The 10390-nt window shown below is 63.9% G+C and overlaps 1 protein-coding gene across 7 annotated transcripts in view; it reads left to right on the top strand.

Moving 5' to 3' along the window:
- Nucleotides 1-9559, top strand: part of SESN2 (sestrin 2) — a 23271-nt gene extending 13712 nt beyond the window's left edge. For 3 of the 7 annotated variants that reach the window (XM_025198671.1, XM_006019223.3, XM_025198669.1), the window contains exons 2-10: nucleotides 1516-1581; nucleotides 3041-3238; nucleotides 3413-3595; nucleotides 3842-4054; nucleotides 5326-5476; nucleotides 5796-5914; nucleotides 6324-6514; nucleotides 6633-6777; nucleotides 7042-7128. In XM_025198671.1, coding sequence (XP_025054456.1) covers nucleotides 3125-3238; nucleotides 3413-3595; nucleotides 3842-4054; nucleotides 5326-5476; nucleotides 5796-5914; nucleotides 6324-6514; nucleotides 6633-6777; nucleotides 7042-7128 — 1203 coding nt within the window. In that variant the 5' untranslated portion in view covers nucleotides 1516-1581; nucleotides 3041-3124. Of the gene's footprint in view, nucleotides 1-879; nucleotides 950-1235; nucleotides 1434-1515; nucleotides 1582-3040; nucleotides 3239-3412; nucleotides 3596-3841; nucleotides 4055-5325; nucleotides 5477-5795; nucleotides 5915-6323; nucleotides 6515-6632; nucleotides 6778-7041 lie in introns of those variants that run through there. The other 4 variants (XM_025198670.1, XM_025198668.1, XM_014517781.2 and 1 more) reach the window with 4 other exon arrangements.
- Nucleotides 9560-10390: the final 831 nt, after the last annotated feature.

Below are 10390 nucleotides of genomic sequence, written 5' to 3'. Positions count from 1 at the left end.
TTCCCTTCCCGCCACGCTTTGCCTCTTGGGCCGTGAGGTTGTTGGGGCAGGAGGTGTCCGTGCAGCACCTAGCACCGTGGGGCCCGATGCGGGGAGCATCTGGGGTGCAACTGCAGCACGAGCAGGGGAGGGAAATGCAAAACCCCACCTTCACCTGCTGGGAATCGGGCACCTTTAAATGCATGTTCCCTCCTCTCTCCTGCTCTTCCCTCCAGCTTCCAAAGCTTGCCTTTCACCTCGCACCCTCCCAACTGCAACCAAGTCACTGGCATGGCTCGTGCCCCCTGGGTGCTTTGATGCCAGAAGGAGCTGCAGCTCTCCGGAGAAATGCAGTGCCAGTTGGCTCGGTTGGGGCCAGCGGCTTTGCTTTTTGCTCCTGCCGCCGGCTCCAAAACCGACCCTCGGAGCATAACCGTGGGAAGGTCCCGCTGGGGAGAGCCCCAGCTTTCTCGCTTCCCAGGTCGCCGGTGCTGTGTTGTAGTGGGTGCATGGAGGAGTCCCGCAGGACATGCCCAGGGCTCTTTGCAGGCCTGCGTAACCCTGAAGCATGGAGGACGGACACTGTTTCCAAAGGCTCCCCCCTCGGCATGCTGCTTTTGGCTCCCCTTCCCACATGCTTCACTAATCTCGCCCGATTCGGGAGCAGACACGGGGCGTTCTGTCCCCTTGGCCAGGGCACAGCTTGTCTTACAGTAGCTTGAATAAAAAACACCCCTGGGCACCTGCTAGCAGGAGCCTGCGGGCTGGCAGGCATCCCAGATGCCTGAGCGGGCCCGTGGTTGGCTTCTGCCCCCCGGAGCACTCCAGTTTCCTCTGTGCCCGGTGCTGGATGGGACGGGGGGGATTGAAGGCTTTGAGAAAGGAGTCCAGCTCTGGGCATCCCTCGCTTGCCCTTCGGGACCTCTCCAGTCCCTCGGTGTCGCTGGGCTAGCAGCATCCTCCACCACCGGTGGGTGCCTTTGGGAGCAGAGCCGGGGATTGAGCCGCGAGCGCGCGCCTGTGCCGGTCGCTACAGCTCCAAGGTCCCTGGCTGTCGAGTCTGGGCTTGGACTGATTGTTTTCGGAGGTGTTCATTAACCGCCCCTCCCGGACGAGCGCACCCGGCAGCGCGTGGCACGGGCCGACCCTGCCCCTCTCGCGCGCTGGCTCACGCCCTGCCGATCTCGCACCGTGAAATTTCCTGGGCTTTCCACAGTAATCAGGCAAGGGGGCCACAGCAGGGGCTCGTCCCTGCCAGCCAGCCTCTGCTGATGCAAGAGCATCCCCGCGGAGTGAAAGCTTGTCCGTGCAACGGCACGGGACTGTTTCATCAGGCAGCAGCGGTACCCTTCGAAGCGCCAAGCCAGGCGGGGGCTGGAGCCGGGCCATCGCGCAGGTGCTTGAGTCGGCTCCCAGCCCTCCTGCCTCCGCGTTTGCCCTTCCCGAGACTGCTCGTAGGTGGCGGGGGTGGAGCCTCTGCCGGTTTTTAAGGGCGGGCTGGGCCGTGTCTCACCATCCCTGCCTTGTCTTCCCCAGGACAGAGGGATCAAGACTCCGCGGCAGCTGGGGAGAGGCCCGAGTTCCTTCCTCCCTGTGGAAGAGGTAAGCCTGGGTCCTGTTTTCGCCCCTGTGGCTGTCTGTCGTCCCCCGTGGCTCCATCCCTGGCAGCCCCCTCTCCAGACTGCAGCAGGGTTGTGGCCGGCACGTCCCTCTCTCCTCCAGTCTGGATTGAGCAGGAAAAGGGGTCTTCCCCCCCCCCACCCCCCATTTGCTTCCTGACGTGAGCCCTGGGCTCCATCCCCGGTCCTTCCCCTGAATCTGTGCCCTAGGGCAAGTCACTGCCCTGCCCCGTGCCTCAGTTTCCCCATCTTGCAGTTGGGGATCTCTCTCCAGGGCTGGCTAGCGGGAGAGCGCTCTGTCCCCAGAAGGGGTGGGACGCTGTTGGCTGGGGTCGCGAGCTGCCTTGGTGGGGAGAAGCCCTACAGCTCGCTTCCTGGCCTGCGTTACACCGGGCCGGCACAAACAAGGCGCTAATTCCAGCCCAGCCACAAATACCCCTGTCGTTGCGTCACCTGCCCGGGGTGACTAAGGCCACGTGCCCTGCCTGTTGCTCAGGCGCTGACATATGAGAACTAGGCATGAGGAAGCTGCCCGGTAAACACGGCTGTCCTCTCCTTGCAGCCTTGCAGCGTGCCTGGGCTGCTCAGGCCGTCCTGTTTTCTCCGGGAGCTGCGGTTTTATCGTGGTTTAACCCCTGGCCAAGTGGAGGGGGTGTGTGTGGTGGGATGAGGAGGGGAGGAGCTGAACAAACAGCCGGGTTGCATCAGCGGGCAAGGTGCCCGGCCCTGGCAGGGAGAGGACGGAGCCCAGCTTGGGGGTGCTGCCGGCCGCTCCCCTCCAGGGCCGGAGCTTGCAGCTTGAAGCCAAGGGCAGCTCCACAGAGCGCTCGGGTGCTCTCAGCCCCATGGAGGACTCGGGGCAGGGGGCAAAGGAGGGATCTGGGCACGGAGAGGTCTGCCTGGCTTCGGCGGGTGCTGTGCATCCGTATTGCAGGAGTCCCAGCCCACTTGTGCCAGGTGCTGTCCAGACACAGAAAGCCAAGGGCCCTGCCTTGAGGAGCGATGTGATCATGGGGTATTACCTCTGCCCTGCTTTATAGCCTGGGTTCACTCCCCAGCTCTGCCCTTGTTGACTCGGCCTGGCACCGGGCACGTAGCTTCATCTCTTGGCTGCACCTGGAGGTGGGGGGCATTGCAGCTTTAGATTAGGATTGTCCCGTGGTTGAAGATCTCTGCATGCCCAGGTCCAGAGGGATCTTTTCTGCTGAAAACCCTGAAATGAGGCCAGCACCTGCGGTAGCACTGCCCTGCCCTGGCTTTACCTCCAGCGGGCAGGGGGGCTGCCTCGGTGCTGGGGGAAGAGGACTGGAGGGCACTGCCCGGTGGGGCCAGGTGTGCAGTGTGCCCCGGCCGGTGGATTAGCTGGAAGGCGAGCGCTGGGTGCGGAGGGTCCCTGCGGCATCTCAGCTCCCTCACGGCCCCTGTCCCCCCGTGTGCCGCAGATCTTGCAGGAGGGGGCGGAGAACGCCCAGCGGCGGATCTTCATCGAGGCCTTCGTGTCCACGGGCAGGGTGGACAACATCACCATGGTGATGGGGCTGCACCCCAAATACCTCTCCAGCTTCTGGAGGACCCAGTACCTGCTGCTGTGCATGGACGGGCCCCTGCCCCACCACAAGCGCCACTACATCGCCATCATGGTACGTGCGTCCCGCGCGGGGCCTGGCCGGGAGGGTCTCTTCCGAGCTAGAGCCCTGTCTCGGGGGGGCACCGGGGAGGTCTGTCCATGCAACGCAGGCTGTGGGTGGGCAGGGACCCGCCGGGGTGACGTGTCTGTCTGTGCTCAGCCATCGGTGTGCCTTGCCCCTTCTCAGGCGGCGGCCAGGCACCAGTGCTCCTACCTGGTGGGCTTGCACATGGGCGAGTTCCTGCAAGCCGGGGGGGACCCGGAGTGGCTCCAGGGCCTGCACTGTGCCCCCCAGAAGCTGAGGAACCTCAACGAGATCAACAAGATCCTGGCGCACCGGCCCTGGCTCATCACGAAGGAGCACATCGAGGTGAGCTGCCAGCTCCCTTCCAGCCTTGCAATTCGTCGCTGTGCTTCCTCTCCGCTGGGTCGCTTTGCAAGGCCTGGCCATGAAGAGGTTAACAAAGCACTTGGCTGTTAACCTTGAACCCTCTGAGTTTGTTTGGGGGGAGCTAGGCTGGGCGGAGGGGGCTGCCGTAGGACCCCGCTGTGCCTCGGGACACCCTGGGCGGGGGGCATCCCTTCTCCGGGCTGAGCAGGGCGGTGGGTGTTTCAGGCCCTCCTGAAGACGGGAGAGAACAGCTGGTCGCTGGCCGAGCTCATCCAGGCCCTGGTGCTCCTCACTCATTACCACTCGCTCGCCTCCTTCGTCTTCGGCTGTGGCATCAACCCAGAGATCGACCACGAGGGGGGACATGCCTTCCAGCCGCCCTCCCCGCGCAGCTGTGACAGCAGCCCAGCCTCTGAGGAGGGGGTCAGTGGCTCCGGGGTAAGTTGGGGAGCCCCCAGTCCCCTCCCCTCCTCCTGCGGGCGGGCTTGCTTTGGGGGGCTGGTGATGTACGCACCACGTGGTTGGGCTGGGCTGGCCGGGTGCTGGTTCATCCCTGGATGTGTCGGGCTTAAATGCAGGGAAGTCAGGCTGGAAGGGACCCACCAGGTCACCCAGTCCAGCCCCCTGCTCAAGGCAGGATCAGCCCTGACTCCATCCGGATCTATCCCCACCTCTCCGGGCAGCCTGTCCCAGTGCTCGACCGCTCTCCTAGTCAGAAAGTTCCTCCTCTCCTGCTGGAAAAGCCCATCTCCATCCTCTCCGTCATCGCCCTTCAGGGATTTGAAGGCTGTGATCAGACTCCCCCTCAGTTTTGCCTTCTCCAGACTAAATGACCTGAGCTGTTTCAGCCTTTCCTCCTGACCCTTGCCCCCCTCAAGCCCCCAGCTTTGTCACCATGCATCGGGCTCTTTCGAAACTGCCCGAAGGCCCCAAATGACACAACGAGTCTAACTGGATCGTTTCGTCTCTGCTCAGCCGGCTGGCAGGAGGGGATCAGTCAGGGCTAGAACAGGTCTGTCTCTCCTGCTGTTGTCATACGCTGAATCACTAGAAACCCATCCGGTTCCAGTGACTCCTCCACAGGGAAGCCAGTTGTCACGCAGCTGCCTGTCTCGCTGCTTCGGCAGGTGTGCCTGTTAGTTGCCCCTGGATTGCTGAAGCTCCCCGCTTGTTATATTTTTGGCAGCTCAACGTGGCCTGATACCACCCTCCAAGAAGGGAAGGAGATGGGGGACTTAGTTAGATGCTCCTCATTAGATGGAGAAGGGAGGGAGACCTGCTAGCAGTGCCTGGGTCTTGCCGAAGCCTTAGCCAGAGGGTGCCGGGGGCACGGGCCCTCCAGTCCATCCGACACCATGAAGAAGCCACAACTCCAGCAGAGAGAATTTGACCCTCTTGCTCCCAGCCCGCAGCATAGGGACCCTGGGGGGCTTTTGCACCACAGCTCTGCCACTCATATCCAGACTGGACATTACAGCACCCCTGACACAGGCAGCTGCCCTAGGCCCGGAGCCAAGCGAAATCCAGCCATTTGGGCAGAGCTTAGTGCCCCAGATGTGTGGCATTGGCCTTCCAGGGGCATGCCGAGGAAGCTGGCATGAGCACCCCCTTGCCAGAGGTGCCCAGTGCGTCTCTGCACACCTGTGCCCAGGGTGTTGGGGCCCATGGGGTGCTGACCCCTCATGCCCACTCTCTCTCGTTGCGCCCAGGGCAGAGACGCCATGCAGGAGGTGGAGGTGCTGATGGAGAGGATGAAGCTCCTGCAGGAGTGCCAGCTGGAGGAGGACGAGGTCACCCAGGAGGAGATGGAGACCCGCTTCGAGCTGGAGAAGACGGAGAGCCTGCTTGTCGCCCCCTCGGGTGAGGGGGAGCTGCACCCACGGGAGCCCGCCCCGCCCCGCCCTGCCCTGCCCTGCTCTCGGCAGGTCTGGGGGCTGCATTGCAGCGGCCCCTGCCTTGTGCCGACTTGACTTTGGGGAAGGCATGGAGAGAGGGGGGCTGGGGCTCATGCTGGTCCCCTGCGATAACAGGCGAGAAGTGTGGCCTGAGCTCATTGCAGTTTGCTGTCCTGGGGACGGGCCTTGGCCACGACCGGCTGGACCAGGGAGGTGGGGGGGCGGTCTGGGCTTTAAGCAGCAATGTGCAGCCACAGCTCACGCCCCCTTGACCCTGTCTCCAGTAGACATCGTTGAGCACTCCCTGCCCCACAACGTCCTGTGCTTCGTGGAGGATCCCGGCTTCGGCTACAAGGACTTCACACGGCGAGGAGAACAGGCCCCCCCCACCTTCCGAGCGCAGGTACGTCCTGGGCCCAGCCCTGCTCCCAACACCTCCCCCAGCCGGCCACGTGGGCATTGAAGGCACTGGTGTGGCTCTAGAGGTCTCGGCCAGGCTGGGACCCTGGTTTGCTGCCCCTGAGCTAGGGGCCGGGCTGTGCTGGTTGTCACTGGGGTAGCGAGCGTCCATGGGGTCTAGCGAACAGCGGGGCAGCTCGTGCTGTAGCCCAGAGCCCGGCTTTTGCTCTGGACCTGGCCCCTGTTAACAACCCCTGGCTGAGCATCCTCTTCCAGCACCTTGCATTCCCCGCCCTGCGGCTTGGCTGGAGCCCACCTGGGCTCTGTCCATACAAAGCCCCTTTCAGGGGGGGTCCCGAGTCAGGCCCCAAGTTCCCCCCTGGAGCCTCTGAGCCAACGTCCCTCTGCTGCAGGATTACACGTGGGAAGACCACGGCTACTCGCTGATCAACCGCCTGTACCCGGACGTGGGGCAACTGCTGGACGAGAAGTTCCAGGTGGTCTACAACCTGACCTACCACACCATGGCCATGCACCGCGGCGTGGACACCTCCACGCTCCGCCGTGCCATCTGGAACTACGTGCACTGCGTCTTCGGCATCCGGTAGGCGACCGGGGCCAGAGCCCTAGAGGTGGCCTTCCTGCCTCCCCCCTTGCTTTCACCCGGGCTCTACAAGCATCTGGCTAAAAGGGTCCCCCCCTTCTGCCTCCCCCCTGCACAGGTATGACGACTACGACTACGGGGAAGTGAACCAACTCCTGGAGCGCAGCCTGAAGGTCTACATCAAGACAGTGGCCTGCTACCCCGAGAAGACCACGCGGCGCATGTACACCCACTTCTGGCGCCACTTCAAGCACTCCGAGAAGGTGCTGTGGTTTCCCCACCCCTCCGCTCTCCCCTGCCAGAGCAGATAGGGGTGTTGGAGGGTCTTGGGGGGCAACCGCTGAACCAAACCAAGCGTTCCTTGATGTGGGTTGGGTCTGCGGACAGCATGGGGAGAGCTGTCTCCAGTGCCCGTCTCTGTGTGTGGAGCCGTGAGGGTGCTACCTCCCCCCACCCCAAGACAGGGCTGTGGGGAAGCAGAGGAGGGCACCGCGCTGCAGCCCTGACCCCGCGCTCCTCCCTTCCAGGTGCACGTGAACCTGCTGCTGCTGGAAGCCCGGATGCAGGCGGCCTTGCTGTACGCGCTGCGAGCCATCACCCGCTACATGACCTGACGGGGCTGTGCCCCCCTGCCCCACCCCACCCCAGCCGCGGGGGCAGGGGAGTAGGGGGGCAGGAGGTCACCTGCTTGGAAAGACTCAATCTCTGGGACCTGTCAGCAAGGACTTGGGGTCCTCTGTCCACGGGGCCCAGAGCAACAGAGAGGGGGGATCCTGCCCCTGGAAGCCAAACCGTTCAGCCCCCGCAGTGTGAAGAACCACCTCGGCCGTGCCCAGTGTTCCCCATTGACGCTGCCCCCGTCCCGTGACCTGCCCCCGTGGCCGCGGTGCTGGCGAGGGCAGGGGGCCAGGCTCTGGGCTGGGGGCTCTTGCTGCAGCCTGGGGCTGGGGAGGGGGCTCCGACGTCCATGTGCCTTTCTCCCAAAACCGAAGTGAACTCCAGCGGCGGCACAGCCACCCCCTGCTGCTGCCTTCCCAAGCCCAGGGCCCAGCGCCGCGGATCCCTGGCCTCTGAGAACCTCGCCTCGTACCAAAGAGATCTCCCAGGATCCACCCAGCGGCTGTGAATGGATTCTCCCCCGCCAGCCCTGCTCCTCCGTGGCTCCGTATCACTGTAAGACTTGGACTGCTCACACTCGAGGCATCTCAGCCCCAGGCGGTGGCGGATTGTGGCAGGATCAGGATCGGGTCCCGGCTGACACTATGTGATGGGGCTTCTCCTGCGCTGGGCACCGCCGGCTCTTGCACTCCAAATCCCCGACACGGCCGCAGGAAGGATGCTGGGGAGAGCTGGGGGAGCAGCCCAGTGCAGCGCCGAGGTGGCTGCACAGACACCGCGCGGGACAGAGGGACAGATCTCTGCTTCCCCAAACCCCTCTGCACCGAGGGTGTGAGGAGACAGTCCCGTCTCCGTGCCACCACCCCGCACGTCTGTCCTGTTCGACACTCAGCCCTCCGGACACCGGGGCCTGCCCTGTGGGCGCAGCCCCTCTCCTCTGCTGTTCCCACCTGGGTGGAAGCATCGGCAGGAGGGAGGACTGGATGGGAGCCTCGGGCCCGGCGCTAGCTGAATGAAAGCGTCTCCAGGTGCTGGGGGCAGTCAGGCTGGTGACGGGGTCCTCTGCGGTCAGCAAGCCCTGGCAGCTCTCTGCAGGACATCTGAGCCCCGATTCACGTGAACGCCCTGGAGGGCACCCGGGGACTTTGGCCCAGGGTGTTATCGCATCTCACCACTTGGTCCGCAGCACATTTCCCTCCGGCCTCGCAGCCCTGGCACGTCCTCCAGGCGGGATCAGCTGCCTCGCAGGGCGAGGGGATAGCTGGGGCTAAGCCAGCGCTGGCAGCCCAGGCCGAGGGAATGGCTCTAAGCTGTGAAGAAAACCGAGAGGCCTTTTTTTTTTTAAATGATTATTTAAGTTGATTTTCCCCTCTTGCAGCCTGGCCTCCCGCCCCAAGCCTTGCCTCTGAGCCGCCCCTTGCACTGCGACCCTAAAGGGTTCATGCCTCGCGTTCCCGGGGACCTGGCAGCATCTGCAGCTTCCAGCCAGTCACCAGGACACCCCTTGTTTTGGGTCTGCCTTGCATGGAGACCCCCGTCTGCTCGGGGGGGACTCGTACCCTGGCTCTGCTTACCTCCTGGGGAGGCAGGCGCCATCCCTTCTGCCCTTGGGGGACGTCACTCCCAGCACCCGTCAGCCTTGCAGCCCTGCTGCAGACCCCAGCCCTGGATTCTGCTTTTGGGACTGACCCTGCAGCAGCCAGGCAGAGTGCGGGGGGTCATTCGCAGGCTGTCATTTTTTTTTTAATGGCTCTAAATGTCGGTATTAGCTGGAGCAGCCTCATTGCACAGGGGCCCAAAGACAGCGGGAGAGGGGCCGGGACGATGGCTGCTTGGCCCAGGGGAAGCAGAGCATGGAGCTTCCTCCCGTGGGTAGAAAGAGCAAGCGGCATCGCGTGCGGTGAGCCCGTGCATTGCCTGCTCGCCCCCGTGTGCATCTCCAGCACTGGCTCCTTGTCCTCCCTGCTCACTGCAGTATTGCACGCCTGCCCCGGCAGGCTACAGCCATCGCGCTCCTGGTCGTGGGTAGGTTTTGCACAGCGCTTCCCGGCCGTCTCCGTTTCCCACCAGCACGTTCCTTTCCCGGGGCGGCTCGGCCGCAGTTCGCCAGCCGCGGGGTTACGATGGCTGAGGGGGGGACACACAGACTAGCTTTATCCTGACGTGCCCCAGCATTTCACGTAGGTGCCGGTCGCTGTGAAATGCCCTTGCCCACCCCCTGCCTTCCCGCCCCCCCGCAGGACGCTGCGTGGGCCCGACAGCTCCACCCGCCCGGCGTGGAAGCACGAATGTTGCCCCATGTTGCTGACCTGTAGCTCTCTGTAAGTTATTATTTGGGGGGGTGTTTAGTCCTGCCTGGGCAGGCATCTGCCCCCGGGACTTTGCTACCAATGCTGGCAGGTCAATAAAAGCCTTTTTTTCTTTTTTCCCAAATGCCTCTGTCTGATTGCTTCCCCTGGGCTCACGCAGGGCCTGGCGATGGATGTGGGAATCCCCCCCCCTGCACAGGGCTGCCGTGGGTCTCCCAGCACCAGGCTGCTGCCTCTAGCTTTGTCCCTGGAAAGTCTGGCTGCTTGTGGGCACGATGCACATAGCAGCACATTTGGAGCAAGTCACTCCATGAGCCAGCCCCGCCATTGCCAGGCCTGCCGGAGCCCTCCCCGGGACCGGGCTCCCAGCAGAAGGGCTTGCAATGGAGCTGGAGATGAGCATTGAAAAGCAAGAGGCGGTTGTCTCTGCCAGGCTCACGTCCCCTTCCCTGGGAGCTGGCTTGGAGCAGCCCCTTCCTCTTGGGCCTGCGGTTCGGGCTGCCCAGCCCTGGGTGCTGTGTGTGCGAGGCGTGCGGGGGGGACAGGCCGCGACGCTGGTGCAGCCGGATGAGGGCCGTTGGGCGCCAGGCTGTGGGGAGCGTGTTTAGCACAACAGAGCTTATCGGCGCCGAGCAGGAGGCCTGCGGCAGAGCAGGCGGATCAACTGCCGGCTGCTGATACGGAGGCCGGGACAGCCCTAGCCCCTGGCCCCCAGCCCAGCCCTTCTCTGTCCCCAGCCCGGCTTGGCCTGGGGCTGTGATTGCTCCGTGTCCCTTCACCCATCCTATCCCTTCGCTAGGGCTGGGGGGCACGGAGCGTGCAGCACAGCTAGGGCGCCGGTTAGGCCAGGAAGCGAAGACCCTGGTGTGGAAACAGCGAACAGCTGCAGTGGTAGGCGCAGTGCCAGCAGATCGAGGGCAGTGATTCTTCCCCTCTATTCAGCACTGGG

This window comes from Alligator sinensis, unplaced genomic scaffold (assembly GCF_000455745.1).
Source record: "Alligator sinensis unplaced genomic scaffold, ASM45574v1 scaffold337_1, whole genome shotgun sequence".
In the NCBI taxonomy this organism is placed as follows: Eukaryota; Metazoa; Chordata; order Crocodylia; family Alligatoridae; genus Alligator; species Alligator sinensis.
The sequence above is the reverse complement of the archived record's forward strand: the minus strand, read 5'-3'. Positions and strand labels throughout refer to the sequence as shown.